The sequence below is a fragment of the Lepidochelys kempii genome, chromosome 3 (assembly GCF_965140265.1).
Source record: "Lepidochelys kempii isolate rLepKem1 chromosome 3, rLepKem1.hap2, whole genome shotgun sequence".
NCBI classification, from domain to species: domain Eukaryota; kingdom Metazoa; phylum Chordata; order Testudines; family Cheloniidae; genus Lepidochelys; species Lepidochelys kempii.
In genome coordinates, this window is record NC_133258.1 from 156101280 (window position 1) to 156121633 (window position 20354).

General features: G+C 46.5%; 1 protein-coding gene across 1 annotated transcript in view; it reads right to left on the bottom strand.

The window, feature by feature from the left end:
• The window catches only part of CAPN13 (calpain 13), a 62055-nt gene that overhangs the window by 33628 nt on the left and 8073 nt on the right, over positions 1-20354 (bottom strand). The window contains exons 2-5 of the mRNA XM_073336698.1: positions 18716-18967; positions 3487-3556; positions 2434-2552; positions 742-875 (exon numbers count right to left, since the gene is read on the bottom strand). Coding sequence (XP_073192799.1) covers positions 742-875; positions 2434-2552; positions 3487-3556; positions 18716-18967 — 575 coding nt within the window. The remainder of the gene's footprint in view (positions 1-741; positions 876-2433; positions 2553-3486; positions 3557-18715; positions 18968-20354) is intronic.

Below are 20354 nucleotides of genomic sequence, written 5' to 3' on the forward strand. Positions count from 1 at the left end.
ATTTGCTTATTCCTTGCTGAATTCATTAAACCACCCAGTATGTGCTTAATGCACTCCCTGTATTATATAGGTAATACACTGACTTAATTTATGTCATAGCTCCTACTTGCAGGTCGCAGTGAGTATAACAACCTGCTACTTACTCACAGCTGAGGTGTTCTTCTTTAACTTAAGTAATACAGGACTTTGCTTTTGATGCTGAGAATCCAAGGTTCAATCCCCACTGATGACTGTAGTTTTATTCATTATTAGTATTAAGGTAGTAGCTAGAAGCCTCAGTTGAGACGAGGGGCCCTTTCTGTGCAAACACTCAATGAGAGACAATCCATGTCCTAAGAAGCTTACAGTCTAAATAGACAAAATGTGGGAGGGAAAACAGAGGTGAAGTGACTTCTCCAAGGCTAAACAGCAGATTGGTAGCTGGCCCAGAAATAGAACCCAGGTCTTCTGAGTCCTATCCCAATGTCCTATCCACCGGACCACACTGCCTCTCAGGAAGAAAAGTGTGTAAGAGAACCAGGGAACTTTAAATCTTCAGTTTAAAATCTACAGTCTTTAGCCTGTAGTATCTGCAAGTATGTCCAGCCACAGTTCATTACATATCCAGTGCTCAGAATATTGGACCATGGTCCTGAACAACACTACACAGGGTACTTTGTCCAAAGCAGCAGGCACACGTATAGCCACACAAGCATAAGACTCAGCAATGGCAGGAAAGACAGACTTGGCGGGTATATTTACTTGGCATATGCTTTCTCTAGCAGGGATGGCCAGAATTCATTTCTGCTGCGAGGTTGAACAGACAGGTATCTCTCATTGAGAAAAGGCAGCCGGTCGTCTATCACCACATCCACCCAGTCTCCAAAATGCCAGAACTGGAAAAACAAAAAAAAAAACTATTGTAAGAATAAATAGTGCTGCCAAATGACAGTCTCCAGAAATAGCCCAAGACTGAATGTAAACCATGAATATAAGTAACTTCTTTGCTCTCTCTCATAAGCTATTTTGTACTGTTGCTGTGTACTGTTAAATAGGTGCTGACTTTCATTTCAGAGGTGGCTACCTTTCAGTGGTGAGCCACTTCTGGACACAAAGTGCTCTGGAATTACATGGGATGAAAAGTACATGTAGATGAGTAAGTATTACCATGACTGGACTAAGGCAGATGTTTCAAAAAGGGCAGAAAACTAAGTGTCCAAACAAAGTGGTACGCCTCGCTACTCAGCTCAACATGGAGCTTCTCTTGGTACATCTCGGGGCCAGAGACGCCCTTCACCAAGAGCTAGTCTTTGGATAGTCCATTCCCTCTCTTTTCTGTGTCTGAAACCTCTCTAGATCTAGATCTTTCTAAACTTTGACATGGGTTGTATTGGACAGGCAGAACACATTTGGGGCTATTATCCATCAGCTTGACAAATGAAAAGGAGGCAATTGGCCACTTCAACAGCTGGACAGAACAGGTGTTCTTCTGACTGATCCAGCTGGCGAGTGATCAGTGGGGGATGAACTAACGGAACTGTTGCTAGAGTCATTAGCAAACTAATGTAGTGCAGCAGGACTTTGATATCACAACTGGACAAATCCATACCTGTTGTAATGCTAAGGACTTCCGTGCTGTTATGCCAGGGATAAATTTGTCCCAGTATGGCTATATTTCCATGGCTCGGTGAGCAAAAATTACAGGGATGCATTGTTCCATTTAAACGGTATTGCTATTTGCAGTGAGTACCCTCAGTGGCAAACTAGCTTGGGGTTCTAAATGGAAAGCAGGTTTGATCATTCTCCTTAGTCTTTCTCAACGCAAATCTTTCATTTAGTTTAGGTTTAAGATAGATGAGGAGTAGTGTTTTAGATTTTGCAAAAGTAAAACCAGGATTGGTATTACTCGGAGCAATGGAACATAAGGAATAGCAAGAACATTCTAATACAAAGATCTGTTACTCTGTGGGAATAGTCTCGCAAGAGAAACTGTGTACGCTCCTTTGCTAGCACCATCTTTTTTGAAGCTGGACAAAGTAAAAGAGAATGCACTTGAAAACAGTTTTGCATTGGGTATGGGGAAAGGACAAGATGATCTAATGGTTCTTTCCATCTTTAGTTTCTGGGACTTTGTGATACTCCAGTCATACCCTCTTATGCTAACTCCTGTAAGGACAGATCATACGATACTTGCCCTTCACCAGTGGTGAGCTGGAGCCGGTTCGCACTGGTTGTTAAATTTAGAAGCCCTTTTGGAACCGGTTGTTCCACGAGGGACAACCGGTTCTAAAAGGGCTTCTAAATTTAACCGGCCAAAAGTGATGCCTTAGGCACCGACTCCATGGGTGCTCCGCAAAATTCAGGGGTGCTTGGATCTGGGGTTGTAGTTCAGAACCATCCGAGCTCTCCACCCAAACAAGGTGGAGCAAAATCACTAAAGTACATATTACATACCCGGAAATGAAAAATCCCAGCATAAGTCTCTTTGAATCCTTGGTCCTTTGGCATAACATTTTCCAGAAATTGCCTCTGTAATGTCAAAGATCCCAGGGCAGCCAGAACCCAGCAATCACCTTCAGGGAGACAAGTAACAAACCAGATGCAATTACACGTATTGCCTCATGATCTCCTTCTGCCTTGCCAGGGTCTGTATCTTTCTTACACTTTTCTTTAGGAAACAGGGTTACTGCAGAAGGACTGGGAGAACCAGTTTGGATAAAATAAAAATGTGGGCAGACTGTCGAGACTCAGACACACTTGGCCTCAGGGCCTCCATCCACCCGTTCAGGTCTTTTTCTATACTGCACCCATCTCTATCGTATCTGACTGCCATGAAGGAAGAGGGAGCCAAAGGCCCTGTGCAGAGGCACTTAGGCATCATACAGAAGCTCCTTCCCTTTGTGGGTATCCTAGTTCTACAGGATAGGAAGTGGTGCAGGCAACTGCCAGACCCTGAGTTGGATGAGCCATTTGATGACAGTGCAATTTCTTCAAGAGGAAGACTCTTGTTACTCTCAAAAGGAAACATGATTGGGGGGTGGCCGGGAAGGGATGGAGCTACAGCAGGACAGAGACAGGTACCTGGATCAGAAAAGCTGGTCAGTCGTGACAATAAAAAGAGAAGAGCGTGGAAAAGAAAAGCTGAGAGTCACCAGAAAAGGACTTCAGGGTCACGAGGCCAAATCCAACTCTGATAAAAGATGGCACACAATGGGAGTTGTACCCACTTTACATAAGGGTTGAATTTTACACATAGAACTTCATTTTCTATCTGGTCTGGGTCTACCCTTCTGCACCCATTCTTCTGCAGGATGATGGGAGCCAGTGAGACATCAAAGTGCCTTGGCCCAAAGGCGCTGTAAAAGATAATGGTATTTACTATCTGGGATGGATTCTCTGTGGATTTGTGTGTGTGCACTAAACCAAACCAAGCTCTCAGACAGCGGCAAAGGAAAGGACTCCGGTCTACAGCTCAGGCTGGCTACTGAAACAGAACTTTGATCTTACCTATTTCTCCTTGAACAATATCAAATCTGCTAACACCGTCCACGATTAAATGGGGATTTTTCTCGATCATCTGAAAAAGAAGGAAAACAAAGTCCATTGTGAGTATCCAACCAGCAGTGCATCCTTCACAGCTATAGAGCCTCTCTTACGTCACTTTCAACTGATTCCCTATGAGGTCATAGTGGTGTTTTATGTATTTGAAATTCATGACTGTTTAAAAGCAGTGATGGGAGAACTGCAAAACCTGTGTTGCTTCACACAGGCATCCAAAAGTTCAGGTGCTTCTCAGAGGTGTAGTCCAGATGAACGATGTAGTGCAAAGAGAAAGCACTATACAAATGCTAAGTATTGTTATTTTTATTATCATCCTCCAAGCTTCCTGGCCAGAAATCAGCTCTCTGCAACCACAGTGCCCCCTGGAGAGTGAGAAAAGGACCTTGGAGCTCTCCACACGCAGACGGAAATGAGAGACTCAGGCTTTCCTTCCCTAAACCATGCTGCCTCTCACAAGGGAGGAAGAATTATGGTCTCCCTGGCCTGACATCCCCAGCCATTCTGCCTTCCACTGGAAGTGGGGGAAGACTTTCTATTTAAATCACGATTTGAGGACTCCAGTAACTCAGGCAGTGGTTAGGGGTCTATTACAGGAGTGGGTGGGTGAGGTTCTGTGGCCTGCGATGTGCAGGAGTTCAGACTAGATGATCATGATGGTCCCTTCTGGCCTTAGAGTCTGCGAGGTTCTTTAACGCCTTCATCACCATGACATCTGGACACTGAGTAGCTCCAACAAACCATGCTGTTTCCTTGAGTTGGGGAGTGGGTGCCCATCCTTTGGAGAAGGAGAACTTTACATCTTCCAATCTAGTAATCAAAAGGTAGGGGGACTTGGGATCAGTCCAAGGGAAAAGGGACTTGGGCCTGGGGGTGTCTTTCTGTAGAGAGGGCCTCAGAAAGCTCAGATCATTGGCTAGGCATCCAGATTTCGGCTAGGCATCCAGATTTCTATAGGCTTTTCCAGACTAAACCTCTGAGCCTTTTGTTATTCACACATCTCTAATTTAGATCTGGCTGGGCTGTTTTGCATCATTTCTGTTAATGAAAGCTATGGACGCAGGGCTTATTTTCTGTGGACCAAATTCCAAAGTCCTTACTGTTGATTTTTCACTCAAGCCTTACTCAGGCAGAAGCTTTCCTGAATTCAATAAGAGTTCTGCCTGGATGATTAAAGAGCAAAAGCCTCTAAATTCAACCCTACATGCCTAATTTTTTAAAAATGTTGTATAAGTCCAAAATCAAAGCTTGGTGCAAGACCAGGGGGCATGGAATCACCATTGCTTTTCATCATGTTTTTAAACTAGACATTAAGAATGTTAGACAAATAGATACTGGATAAGCTAGAGTTAAGATTCTTAGCTTATGCAGATAACATCGTACAACTGTCAGCCACATTTGAATTAATGAGGATACTCTTTGCTACCTTGGAAGACTGAATTGCAGTCGACTTGCACTGACAGTAAATGCTAAGAAGACAAAGTGGTTACAAGTTGAAAAAGGGACTATCCATAAAGTGTTGAAATGAAGCAATGGTGAAGTCGTAGAACAAGTAAAATCTTATGTGTACCTAGGAAGCTCAATCAGTGGGGACGGTCCATCAAGGATGAGGTTAAGAGGAGATGTCCCTTAACTACAAGGGCTGCACAGAAACTGACAAAATCATGGACTGATAAAAACATTCCATTTGGTACCAAAGTGAAAATTTATCAAACCCAGTGTACTAACAGTATTACTCTATGAATTGGAACCAGCTGCATTAAATGAAAGAGACATCAGACAGCTGGAGGCTGTAGAGATGAGAAGGCGTTTTTGAACTACTGAAGGTATAAAGGGGAATGATTTTAAGACAAAGTTATAAGGCGAGTTGGATGTGAAACCACGGTACAGAATTGGCTACAATCGAAAAGATTATGATAGTGGGGCCCTGCAGAAGACAAGCAGATGACAGGAAAATAATGCAAACACAACTGAAGTCAGTCCGACCATGAGGCTGACCATTGATTAGATGGCGGGATACCATATGCAGGGACATGACCAAGCTGGGGTTACTGGAGGAACAAACCATGGACAGCAGTGAATGGCAATGCTGTACCACTCCCTGTGTCTGTAAAAATACTTTGGGATTAAAGAGATAATTGCATGGGATTTAGTATTTATAGTAGGAAAATGCTCATTTAAATATCTCTCTGGGTCTTCTGTACGAGTGACCCTTGTAATATCTGCCGGCTGAGTCAAATATTTTACACCTCTTGTGACTTGTTGTTTGCTTAGGCATGTTCATTTGCCTCTGCATTTAGGATTAAACACCATTTCAAAACAGACTGTCTGTTTTGAAATGGTGTTTAATCCTAAATGCAGAAGCAAATGAACATGCCTAAGCAAACAAGACACAAGAGGTGTAAAATATTTGACAGCTGGGGTAAGAAAAATAGTTTAGCAGCTCTTCTTTAAGCTGGGGCGGATGCTCCCTCCCACCCACTTGATTTGACAACCTTCTGCACAAACCGGAGACTAGCAGCTGACGTGACTCATGTGGCTGGATGAGTTGAACTCCGGGAGACGTGTCAGCTTCCTGAAACGTTTTCATGGTGACTGAAAGCACCCAGTAGCCCATTAAAAGTTTATCAAACTTGTGGTACAAAGCAGCTCTTCCCAAGCAATGAATGGTGCATGGCACCAGTACTGGTGATTCAAGCGCTTGTGGATAATCGCCCAGGCTCTCCTAATAGCGAGACTCTCTGCAGAGTCACAGAACACTGTGGGCGCCCTCCCCCCATTCAAGAGCATGTGCATTAGTCTGCTGGCTGGGCGTCACAAGACCTGGGCTCTATTCCCAGCTCTGCTATTAGCCTGCTGTGTGACCTTGGGCAAATCTCATTTCTTTCCCCCTCCATCTCCCCTCCCGCTCTTTGTCTATCTGCATTGTAAGCTGTTCACGGAAGGGACTGTCTCTCCGAGTACGTGTTTGCATAGCGCCTAGCACAATGGGGCCCCAGTGCTCTACTGGGAGACCAAGAACCATAATTAAAAATAACGATAAGTTATAACCATTGTATTGTTTCCCCCTTCCCCATTTTTGCCATGAGGGGCCGTGGCGTGGCGGCATAATCCTAATTGTGGAGTCTAGGCAGCTTTGGATTTGTTACAGATCATTGCTTGTACACCACATACAAGCAAGTGAAATAAACAGGTATAGATATGGGTATGAAACTGCTGGAAAGCCTTTTCTTTGGTTCCAGTGAAATGGACTGAGTGTTGTCGGAGAGTACAGTAGCAGAGCTTACACTAACAATGGAGCCAGAAAGCCCACGAGAAGACTAGAGATGATATGAGCACGTTATGGAGATTCACTCTGAAACTGACCCATTGGATTTAGCAGCAGATTTCAGTGCAGCCCACTGAGATGTCAGAATACTTGGTTCTCAAATGAGAGTTCAGCTGACTTATTAGGGATGCTTCTCGCTCAGAGACAACCAGTAATTCTCTATCCAAACAAAGACACTGTACGAAAACAGCCCAACCTACATGCCTTAGTCATGTTTGTAGATGGGTTAGTAAATGTCGCACAAAATAAACAAAAGCAAAAAAAATACTCTAAAAATAAAACCCACCCAACACTGATTCAGCTTTAACTCCAATTTGGTATGCTCTCTAGGAATCTAACTTAGAATATTGCATAAACAGAAGGGATCACTTCTTCCAGGGTGCTTGAGTTACAGTATATGTCCTCACCTCCCTTCACAGTTATGGTGTTACACCTACCGGTGCATGGTGTAGGACAGGGAGGATGGTCTAGTGGTTAGGGTACTACCCAGGGACTCAGAAACCTGGATTCAATTCTCTGTTCTGCCACAGACTTCCCATGTCTCTTTGTTCAAGTCACTTAGTCTCTTTGTGCCTGAGTACCCCATCTGTAAAGTGGGGAATCAGCACTCCCCAGAGGGAGTCAGGAAAATAAATGCATGAAAGATTGTGAGGCTCTCAAACAATATGTTAATAAAGGGCTTATAAGTACCATAGATGGGTGGGGTACGGATTTTGTGCTATTCTCATAGGTGTTTTAGAAAAGCTACATGTAGGAGGAAGGGAAGACTGAATAGAGAAGTAGAGAGGCCTCTGGTGCATTAGCTTTGCAAGCTCAGGTTAGTGAGAGTCTATCAACAGCAGCAAAGCAGGTGCTCATAATGGACCTCGGAGAGGAAACTGATGCTTCCCTTTGGAATAATAGCAGCCTCTTTCAGCTCGCAACTGTGTCCCCAGAGGTCAAAACCTGAGAGTGAGGTTGTGATGACAGAGTTAGCAATTCCGAGTAAAGCCAGAGTGGAGCTTTGTTGGGGGGGCTAAAGTGAAACTGACAGTATCAGAAAGATTATTGCAAAATGTGGCAAGGCACACAATCATTTCCAAGCAAACCACACAGACGTCACAATCCACCAGCACAAGAAATGCTGAAGCTACACAGATATTTTTAAATAGAGTGATGATGCGTGTATGTAACTAGGATGAGTGGTTGGTTGACTGTTGAAATAGGGATGTAGGGAGGTTTGGATCCACTCATCAACAGTCATACTTCTTGTGGTACTTGCACTAGTAGTGTTCACCCTCTGCTCCTTATCTTTGCACTCCACCTGAGTTTTATATTGACTCCCAAAGTCCTCAGTCTAGATAAATTCAGGGTCTGCAGAGAAGCAGCTCCTCCTATCTGGTTTTTATAGGCTAAACTGGGTATCTCCTTCCATCTCCTCATGTGCAGCTGTAGCTACATTATTATGATGCTAAGCCAGATGGGAACAAGAAAATAACTCCAGAGGCAAACACCATGCAAATGATCACCAGCAGTGCAAAGAGAGGAACACAGATCTATCTCCTGTGCAAATACATCCAAAGGATGCTGTGGAAGAGTTGTGAAAAGGGTCATGCCTCAACTCTTCCAGAATACTTTAGACTCCCCTAAGACCAGTATGCCCTTTCCTTTGTTTACTGTTACAGCTTTCCCTTCTATTTCCAACTCAACTTCCCATCAACCTGCACTTAGGACGAAAGAATCCCATGCACTGCTACAGGCTGGGGACCAACTGGCTATGCGGCAGTTCTGCAGAAAAGGACCTGGGGATTATAGTGGATGAGAAGCTGGATATGAGTCAGCACTGTGCCCTTGTTGCCAAGAAGGTAAACGGCATATTGGGCTACTTTAGTAGGAGCATTGCCAGCAGATTGAGGGAAATGATTATTCCCCTCTATTCAACACTGGTGAGGCCACATCTGGAGTATTGCATCCAGTTTTGGGCCCCCCACTACAGAAAGGATGTGGACAAATTGGAGAGAGTCCAGCGGAGGGCAATGAAAATTATTAGGGGGTTGGGGCACATGATTTATGAGGAGAGGCTCAGGGAACTGGTCTTGTTTAGTCTGCAGCAGAGAAGAGTGAGGGGGGATATGATAGCAGCCTTCAACTACCTGAAAGGGGGTTCCAAAGAGGATGGAGCTCGGCTGTTCTCATTGGTGGCAGATGACAGAACAAGGACCAATGGTCTCAAATTGTAGTGGGGGAGGTCTAGGTTGGACATTAGGAAACGCTATTTCACTAGGAGGGTGGTGAAGCACTGGAATGGATTACCTAGGGAGGTGGTGGAATCTCCATCCTTAGAGGTTTTTAAGGCCCGGCTTGACAATGCCCTGGCTGGGATGATTTATTTGGGGTTGGTCCTGCTTTGAGCAAGGGATCGGACTAGATGACTTCCTGAGGTCTCTTCCATCCCTAATCTTCTATGGTTCTATGAACCTCTGTTGTTGTTCTTCATTGCACTGCTGGGTCAAGGGCTTGAGCCAAAGTCCCTTGGAGTCATTGTATTGATGGAAGGCCAAATTCTCCTCTTAGCTACAAGGATGTTAATCCAGAGTAAGATCATTGCCTTTAATAGAGTTACTCTGGATTTAGACCATTGTAAATGGCTCTGAGATTGGAAACTCCTTGGGGCAGGGTCCTTGTCTATCACTATGTTTATAAAGTGCCATGCACACCAATGCTGCAATACATAATAAATTACTACTACTAATCGCTATCTTGGAATAAGCCTAGAGAGCAGCCACTTAGCCAGGGAAGAATTATTTGGTAGTTCGCGTGCTAGCCTGGGACTTGGGAGACCCTGCTCATTGCAGGCTCTGTGTAAACTCAGGCAAGTCACTTAATATTCAGATCGAGAGTGAGTCAGTTTCCCAAAAAAGAATGGCAAGAGGGGAATAACAGTACTTCCCTAGCTCACAGGACAAAGATTGGGAGGTGCTCAGATATTAAAGTAAGTACCAGAGAGCGGGTATGTTGTAGAAAGAATTGCTGCCAAATAACCACAGAAACAAAATAAGACTCCGCCCACCCCCTTCCTCCACATAGATATTTACCTGAGTGTTTGGATTGCTCAGTTCAAGATCCAAAAAGATTGAAAACAGCAAACAGAGTGAATAAATATAGTGTTGTTATTAATCAAAGTCTAATGACAACACATCAACCACCCATGTAAGCTTGTGTCAGAACATAGCTTCCGTGCTTAGAAGAGGTCTTAAATCCTGTACTTGTGTTAGCTGTGGGAGTTCACTACATAGATTACACTCCTATTTAGTAAGCAGAGAGGTCAGTGAGATATGCAACCCACTAATACAGAGGTATTTAAATACATCAACTCTTCACTTTTGTTTTGTTCCAAATCTAGAGTCTCCAATGTGATTTTTTTGGCTGTACCCCATTTTTCTTTATGGACAGGCAGCCGAGGCTAGAGGAATAAGCTATACCCACAAAACACTTATACCAGTATAACTGCATCTATGCTAGGAGAGTTTTGCCAGTATAGCTATTCTGGCAAAAATTTTGAGCATAGACAAATCCATCATGTGGCTTCCTCAGTCCAGAGATCAACTGAGTCCGAAATCTCAGTCTGATTCAATCAGCTTGAATAGGCAAAGATGCCTCTTGTGTGAAAGAATCACTGGGTAGAAATGCTGTTTCCACATCATCAAGCTGTTATTTCAGGCACATGAAAATACTGAGTAGGATCTTAAGGTTCCACACCCTTGTGACCCTCCAAAAAAATACCCAAGCTTGGAACAGTCCAGCAGCCTCTGCTCACACCAGAAGGCAGCCCTGTAGCGTGACTGAATGACAGGTAGCACCCAACAGCTGCAGTCCTTGTCACTGTTTATTTCCCAGGAGCGTGGAGCATCTCAAATTAGACTCAGAATTCCTGAATTCTTCTTTTATGCATGGTGGTGGGGAGGATGTGATGGGTATTTTATTTCTTCGGGTTATCGTGCAGCAGTATTAGGGCCACATTTTTAAGGTGGCTTCAAACCAGTCTTTGATTTTGTGCCTGGATAAATGCCCCCCAAAAGCTACTGGCACGCTGCTAGATGGTCGTAGGGATTGTGAACATTAATATTGCCGGCTTCATTATTTGTAGCCCCAACCTGACTTTACAGGAACTAGAACTGTGGCCGTGGTAGAAGTGGTCTCTGGGTGTGAATGTAGCTAGCCGCTGAGGCCTCCACCTGGAAATTCCAGGAAATAAATTATATCTGTGCCCGGTGCAGAATGCTGATAATAATAATAATAAAAAAATCAACGGGAAGAGTGTTTCTTAATGAAGGTGGCACTTTATTTAGGAAGAGGGTGGGAAAGCTAATGCTGTGGGTAAGCCCTGTATACACAACGAGCGAAACAAGTCATCGGTAACTTAAACCAAGAGGCTACATGGTTCAGGCAGCAGGGCTGGGCCCAACCCCCGAAGTGCTCAGCATAGCAGCAGCAGTTAGCCAGGGATCAGTGAGACCTGGGTGTGTTGCCATGCCCACAATGCAGCACCTCTGCCCCGGTTCTCAGTCAGCAGTCTTTGTCCAGGTCAGCCTCCAGCCTGGGGTTTGCTCTGTGTTACATGCCAAGGAGTGACTTGTTCCCACTTGGACCTACCTCCCCGCTTGCAAGAGTCCTCTGGCACAGGGAGGCAGGCTACGGGAGAGAAGTCCCATAAGCGTCTTTGTTCCCAGAGGGCCACAGGCACCAGAGAAAACCTGAGTCACCCATTTTAAATGATCCTTTTAACCTGAAACCTACTTATCACCACAGAGCTAGTACTGATAACCACATACGTCTCTCTCTCGCTGCCACCCTGAGTCACCAAGACAACCCTTCCACCCACTTGCTGGGTCTTATCTCACAGTAGGGCCAAACTCCAAAGCCCTAACTAATGCTGCCTGGCGCCTTTCTTCGTGAACCGTGGGTCTGCATGTGGAGTAAGGTGCTACTCACCCTGAGTTAACCTGACCAGGGCCGGCCCACAACATTTTGGCACCTCAGGCGGGGAGCTCAAATGACACCTCCATGCCCCCTCGCTTGGGCCAAAACTTTGAAGACTCACCGTGAATATTTGTGTCTATGTATCTCAGGAGAGTTCCTTCCTGTTTAGATAGAAAAGCTTCCTTTGCTCTCTTTCTTTTTCTGAATGCTGCCCCAGAGGGGCGTTTTCTTCTTTCACTCAGGACTGCTGTTCTGTGCCAGCTATAGTGGCTCTCACCATTCAATGGAAAGGGACAAATAAGCAGGCTGGTAGCAGGGCCTGAGTGAGGGAAGATATCAGCGTCTTAAGGGCCTAACTGGCTCCTACTACTTCAGTTGACTGCCTGTTCTTCGCAAGTGGGTTCAGGGAAGCAGCAGGAAACAGGAAGCTCCCTGAGAAGCGGGTGTTAATCAGTCCAGGCTCCTGGGGGTGCCAGAGAGATACATAACAGGCTCGTCCTCCTCCTCTCTCTTCCTGCAGCTCCTGCTGCTTTCTGTTATTGCCTCTCTCCTTTTTTCCTGCCTGCCTGTTATGTCTCTTGTGCCCTCCTTCCTCCAACACAGCACTCCACCATCTCTGTGCATCTAGAGCAGAGAGAATACATATGTAACCCTTCTGCCCGTCAGAGTTGGCAGCAACAAGGGCCAGGTTCAATATCTAGGGGTTCCATTCCAATAACACAATGCAAACCCGCTCGAGCCCCCACCCAGTGACCTGGGACAAATATATACCACCCCCGCTGGGCGCCTCCAAGAGGCGATACTTCCCCTCTCGCAAGCACATAGTTTGAGTGTAGCAAAAGCCTTTTAATAACAGAGAGAAACAATGTGGCATTATGTTGGGGAAACACCACCAACAGGATTCATAACACAACCCGTGAGCAAAAAAAAAACCCACCCCAGGCAAATTGAGGCATGCCCTTTTCCCTTTGGTTCTTGAGTCCAGCAACCCCAAATCACCCAAAGTCCCAAAAGTCCAATGCCCCAAAAGTCTCTGTCCCTGGTCAGGGCAGCCCCAGAGTTCGAAAGTTTATCTGCAGAGCTTTACCTCCCAACCTGGGTGGAAATGGGACGGGGGTAAGAGGCACCTTACATGATCTGAAGCTGACCACCCCATAGCGGCGCTCCGCTCCGCCAGCCGCCCCACGAACTCCTTCGCTCAGCTGCGCTCTGCTCCGCCAGCCGCCCCACGAACTCCTTCGCTCAGCTGCGCTCCGCTCCGCCACCCGCCCCACGAACTCCTTCGCTCAGCTGCGCTCCGCTCCGCCAGCCGCCCCACAAACACCTTCGCTCAGCTGCGCTCCGCTCCGCCAGCCGCCCCACGAACTCCTTCGCTCAGCTCCACGGCCCACAAGCAGCTCCTGCCATCCACACACTGCTCCGCGTCGAACTGCTTCACCAGCCGTCCCGCAAACTGCTCCACAATATATCTTCAAGTTCCCCCACTACTTAACACAACACTCAGTGATTTCAGCTCTTAGGTGAATTCAGCTTGTAGTAGGGGAGCCCCAGTGCTGGTGCACTGTCAGCCCAAAGTGAGCTCAGCAGCCTATAACTAGACTTCTAATGAAATCAAAATTAGCTCTGATATTCCACAGTGGAGAGAGGAGGAAGTGCAATTAGCATGTAAGGCCCTCACCAAGGGGCCCATGCCACCAAGTATTACTACTTGTCCCTAGCCTCTCTTCATTCACACAGTTTTGGAACCCATGACCCTTGCCTAGCGAGTGCTACTTAGTTGATGGTGAATCCCTCCATCATAACAAAAGGCCACGTACAGTTCCAAGCACAGTTCCCATAATCAGGGTAATAACAATTTATTCTTCCTGCCCCAATAACAGAGACACTGGGGATCCCACAGCAGCCAAAGTGACCATTTGGGCAGCTATGGTCTCATTCTAGGCGTGGTGGGTGTGCCTATGCAAATGAGATCGGCCCCTGAAGTTCTTTTCCACAACTTGCCACACCTCACCACCAGATGTCAGGGTGGAGCTCATCCTGACACTGCTTACACATATGCACCAGCAGCAGACACAATTTTCTACACTCTGGGTCCTAGTGGCGCCCCGCCCCCAGTCTGGCACCTGAGGCAGCTGCCTCAGTTCACTTCATGGTAAGGCCAGCCCTGAATCTGACCGTTAGATTGCTCTTTCGGGGGCAAGGATTGTCTTTAAATGTGTTTGCACAATGCCTAGCACAGGAGGGTCCTGATTCTGAATGCAGCCTCAAGAGTTGGCTACAATACAACTGATACAAACTAATAGAGAGGCAGCATGCTTCAGTGAATAGAAGATCAGCCTGAGAGTCAGGAGACATGGGTTCTTTTCTGGCTCTGCAACTGACTCACTGTGTGTCCTTGGGCAAGTCAGTTCACCTCGCTGTGCTTCAGTTTCTCTACCCACCCTTGTCTGGCTTCTCCATTCAGATTGCATACTCTTCTGGGCAAGGATGGACTTGAGTGAGATGTTTGTGCAGTGCCTAGCACAGTGCGATCTTGATCTCTATTGCAGCATCCTGGCACTACTGCAGTATAATGATTACACACACACATACACACACACACTCACTCTCTCTCCATCAGGGATCGGCAACCTTTGGCACGCAGCCCACTGGGGTAAGCCCCCGGTGGCCAGGCCAGTTTGTTTACCTGCTGCATCCTCAGGTTCGGCCGATCGCGGCTCCCACTGGCCGCAGTTCGCTGCTCCAGGCAGCGGCGCGGCCCGAGGGATGTGCTGGCTGCCCTTCCCACAGCCCCCATTGGCCTGGGACGGTGAACCATGGACAGTGGAAGCCGCGATTGTCTGAACCTGCGGACGCGGCAGGTAAACAAACTGGCCTGGCCCACCAGGGGGCTTACCCTGGCAGGCCGTGTGCCAAAGGTTGCCGATCCCTGCTCTACAGTAAAAGAATGTTTTTGAGATTGCAAAGTCAAACAGTCAGAAATCAGAAAATGCCAGAATTAAGGTTGCCTGTGCAATCTTGATTTAGCCTCTGTCATAAATATAAAGGGAAGGGTAATCACCTTTAAAATCCCTCCTGGCCAGAGGAAAAATCCTTTCACCTGTAAAGGGTTAAGAAGTTAAAGGTAACCTCACTGGCACCTGACCAAAATGACCAATGAGGAGACAAGATACTTTCAAAAGCTGGGAGGAAGGAGAAAAACAAAGGGTCTGTGTGATGCTTTTGCTGGGGACAGAACAGGAATGGAGTCTTAGAATTTAGTAAGTAATCTAGCTAGGTATGTGTTAGATTATGATTTCTTTAAATGGCTGAGAAAATAGCTGTGCTGAATAGAATGAATATTCCTGTCTGTGTCTTTTTTGTAACTTAAGGTTTTGCTTAGAGGGATTCTCTGTTTTGAATCTAATTACCCTGTAAGGTATTTACCATCCTGATTTTACAGAGGTGATTCTTTTTTACTTCTATTAAAAGTCTTCTTGTAAGAAAACTGAATGCTTTTTCATTGTTCTAAGATCTAAGGGTTTGGGTCTGTGGTCACCTATGCAAATCGGTGAGGATTTTTACCAAACCTTCCCCAGGAAGTGGGGTGCAAGGGTTGGGAGGATTTTTGGGGGAAAGATGTTTCCAAACAACGTTTTCTCAGGAACCCAGATAAAGTTTGGTGGTGGCAGTGGAAGTCCAAGGGCAAAGGGTAAAATAGTTTGTACCTTGGGGAAGTTTTAAACCTAAGCTGGTAAAAGTAAGCTTAGGAGGTTTTCACACAGGTCCCCACATCTGTACCCTAGAGTTCAGATGGGGAAGGAACCTTGACAGCCTCTTTGTGCATGTGAATTATACTTAGGGCTGTGCAAATAACTGAATATTCATTTTGTTGCCTGAACCAAAACAAAAATTGTTTTGGATTAACCTAAACTAACTTCTTCTCCTTTTTTTTTCCCCCCAAAATGAACCCTCCCCCTACATTAATTTGGTGTTGACCAACATTCTTTTGTTTTACCGAAATGATTTGGTGGGAGGGATCCCATTTCTTTTCAATTACATTTAGGCAAATTTCAAAATGAAACATTGTCTGAAAATGAAAAAAACAAAATGTTTCATTTAAAAATGAAATATTCCAACTTTTTTAAATTTATTTTTTATTTTTTCAGCCAAAACTATTTGCCAAATTCAACATGAATTGGTTCATAATTTTGGTTAATCTGAAACAACGTTTTTGGTGAATAAAATATTCATCCAATTTTTTTCATACAGCTGTAATTATGAGAGAGTCTGTAATGAGATAATCACATACTATTTTTCCCACAGGATCCCTGCCTACTTCAGTATTAATCACCCCTAGCTATAACAACAGTGCTTGAAATTGCACATGCAGAACATGTGAACACACAGTTTTGCAGGTGCAAATAACAGCACACACCTCTCTGTGGCACAAAACCAGAGGCTGGGTCTGAAAACATGGCCCTTAATCTTCACAGCTACTGTCCAAGTGCAGCTACTACACAATCAAGAAAAGCAACAATAAAAATGACATTGTGGTGCTCCCAATCTGTTCCCCCTCAAGGACTCCTATATCAAATTGGCTCACTTTACAAGTCAAAACAAGTTTTCTCTAACTCACCACTGCCTGGTGTCTGAAAATCAAGCTGTTTTCTTTCTGCTTTGCACATTAGCACCAGATATAAAGATCCCAGACTCTGAATGTAATTGGCAATTCTCTTGATGATGCACAGGGTAAAATAGAAGGCAGCTTGCTCCTCAGCTCCTACATTGGATTTGGAACACTGACAGCAGTAAAAACGATCTGTCACTTAAATAACCAGATACTATGTGACTCAGAAGATGCAGAATGAGGAGAGAAGAATAGGACCAAGATGCTATTTTTCTTTGCCGTCAGATTTCTAACCAGAAATTAAATGTCAGGGGGAGCTAAGAAAAGTGGTTGACAAAATACAGCAGGGTGGACAAACTTTTTGGCCCGAGGGCCACATTGGGGTGCGAAACTTTATGGAGGGCTGGGTAGGAAAGGCTGTGCCTCCCCAAACAGCCTGACTCCCGCCCCCTATTCGCCCCCTCCCACTTCACACCCCCTGACTGCCCCCGTCAGAACCCCTGACCCATTCAACCCCCCCTTCTCCTTGTCCCCTTACTTCCCCCTCCTGGGACCCCTCACCCCAAACCGCCCCCCTGGGACCCCACCCCCTATCCAACCCCGCCCCCCGCTCCCTGTCTCCTGACTGCCCCAAACCCTATCCACACCCCCACCCCCTGACAGGCTCCCCGGGACTCCCACACCCTATCCAACCCCCCCCCGTTCCCTGACCTCTGACCGCCCCAGAACCTCCGTCCCATCCAACCGACCCTGCTCCCTGTCCCCTGACTGCTCCCAGGACCCCCTGCTGCTAACCGCTCCCTGTCTGCCCCCTGGGACCCCCTACCCAACCCCCCCACCGCTGCACACGCACGTTGCCACCGCCCCCTTACCATGCAGCTCAGAGCGGCAGAAACTCGTAGCCCCGCTGCCCATGCAGCATCATAACTACATGGGTGGGGGAACAGAGGAGGGGATGGGGGGGCAAGCCTCCTGGGCCAGGAGCTCAGGGGCTGGGCAGGACAGTCCCACGGGCCGGATGTGGCCCGCGGGCCGTAGTTTGCCCACCTCTGAAATACAGTCATCGGACAAATTTGCTACAAGAGGTGCAGCTCTACTGGGTGACAGAAAGATGTGTTCAGTTGTACACTAGTCCTGCCTGGGGAAGTGGTAAAGGTCCCATTGCTTGGGACTTTTTAAAAAGCAGGCTGGACAAACCACTAGAAAATGGGCACTAGGGGCAATCCTGCAATTGGCTTGGGGATGGGAATGGAGAACAGGCTGTTTCCATTTCTACAGTCTGTGATGCTCGGGACCAAATCCTAAAAAGTGTTGTCAGTGTCAGACCCCGGTACAACCCCGGTGACTCCCTTACCCATCTGTAGGAGAAGCAGAAGTAGGCTTGAAGAGAGCCTGAGCACATAGATATCTAGGTTAGAGGAAAAGGGGAGGATCTAATTTACACCATTCCCTACATCTGGCCCTATGACTTCAGTGGAGTTGTAACCAGAATTTGGCCCCGTGGCTTTGCAGAACTAGGGCTGACTGCAAAGCTTTCCCTCAAGATTTTAGGGAATGACAGTGCAAGCTGACCAATGATCTGAATCTGTGCCTTAAAAATGAGAGAATGGGCCAGATCTCAGCTGATGTAATCAAGGGTCACTCAGCAGAAGTCAGTGGAGCCACATCAATTTGCATCAGCTGAGGGTCTGATCTGATATACTTAAAAAAAAACCCTAAATAAATGAAAACTTCAGCTTAAATGATTTCTATTGACGTCTACTAATTTAAAAGCAGGCAGGAAGGTTTTTGGGGCTGAGAGGAGGTTGTGGTATAAATTGAAAAGATGGCAGGTCACCATCCCATGGGGCTTTGGGACAAATACTTGTAATTAAGTGGTTCTAACTAAGGGCAAGATTGTGGCTGATCCCCGCACAGGTGTAATGTGAGCGGACACATACCAGGAACACCGTCCTTTAGTGCCCTTTCACAAAGGCTGGCTGTCATCTCAGTCCCTGTGCTCGCCTGCTCATTGCCCCCATGCGCTGGCCAGTGGAGAAGCACACGTTTCACCCCCTCACCCTCTAATGGAGACGTAACACCAGGCGCCCTCCCCCACAGGCCTGGGAGCCTTGGTCTGTCCGTAAGACGCAATGCTTCCCAGTGCTTCCCTCGAGTCAGCATAGCTGGGCACAGCCCTCCACAGAGGGCTGTACCTAACAGCCATGAGATAAATCAAAGTTGTTGTCTTTTTACACCCAGGAAATCAGCTTCGCAATTGAAAGCCATCAGGAGGAACTCACCGTTGGTCTTTTCCACTGTAGGTAGCTCAGCTTGTCTGCTGAGAGCAGATTGGGACCAATGGAACTGACATGTGCTGGGAAGGTGTCATCTTCAAACAGCAGGCCTCGGCTCAGGTAGTACTCTCTCAGGAGGGTGAAATCCTGATTGTTAAATTTCTGCGGGCTCTGAAGGCTTCCAATCCTCCCCTTGGTTTGCCAGCCTAGTTCTAGCTTCTGATACGGGCCGGGGGCAGGCAGCATCATGCCTCTATCCTGTGAAGGAGAAAGTGTGTCAGCCATTGTTAATGGCCACTTCTGAAACACTGCCTTCCAAGCACACAAGGAGTGCCCAGACAGGATTCTGGAGCAGCTACTCACAGAAGGAGGTAGTCGTGACAAAATCCTTCCTAGCTGGAAATGCCTGGGGAAAGAGAAATGGTAAAAATGCCACCAGATTTATCTTAAACCAACACTGCCATTGCTTCAGATTCAATTCTAAGTCTTCCTGAGCAAACTGTCTGGGAAACACTGCAGTACTATATAGGTAATATAATAGAACATGGGGTGGGGTGGGGTGGACGGACAACAAGGGAGGGAAGGGAATATTGCTGTTGGTAGGGTGTTACAGAAGAAGCTATGGTAACCTAAGACATTTGTAGTGGGCCCAAAAAACACTCTCAGCTGTTGATTACTTTTGTGCATGATGTATTTTTGTGGGAGTTTACTTTTATTTTCTGAGCTCTTTGGACTCATTTTTGAATGCTTGATGGCATAGTCCACATTCAGATGCATACGGCTCCACCACTCACTGAGCTGTTGAGAGCGCTAACCAAAACAAACACCCCCTCCAGCCATTGCCCTGTCTCGGGGTCTGGTGCAAAGTCCGTTGGTGTTAATGGAAAGACTTTCAGGGATGGCTTTGTCTTAGGATCAATTTCTCAGATAACTAGGAGGCAAAAATCCCGCCCTAAACTGAAATCTGCATTTCATCCACACCTTCCAAAGTTGGAGGGATTTAGATCCATTGATTCAATTGGAGAGCTGAGTTAGGGCTTAGCTGAGAAGTTTAGAGTCATATCCAGACTTGGAAACCCACTGCCCTGCCCAGATTTGGGGGTGTTCTCAAGTTGTTTGGGTCTATCTCAACTAGGAATGCCTTTCCTTCTGCACAAGAGCAGCTGTCAGTTGGGAAAAGTGCTTCCTCACACAGCTGGGTGAGACTCCTCATTGGTTGCAGTCATGTGCCAGATGCATAAAAAGGACTAGTCCTGATGCTAGATGGAGGGATTCTGTCTACTTGTGGCCTGACACAGCACCCAGCACTGCTGCTGGTGAAGAATTCAAGTTGATGTGACTCTTGCTGTGGGCCCCTTCCCCCTTAGGGTTGTCAAAGGGCACAGCAGTAGAACAGCTCGTGAAAGCATCACCCGCAGTCAGGAATGATAGAGAAGAAGGGTTGAGGGCCACCTCAGAAGAACAGCCCTGAATCCACAGATATGGGAGCTCAGATAAACAAGTGTCCTCCCGGGCCTTCTGTGTCATTTTCCAGCCCCATTCCTGATCCGGCCATGAGATGAGGAGGGAGAGGGGCAGAGGTTTCAAAGACTCCCAGGCTTTGCCAGAGCCCCAGAGTTTTAAAGAGCAACTGGTTCCCGACTTA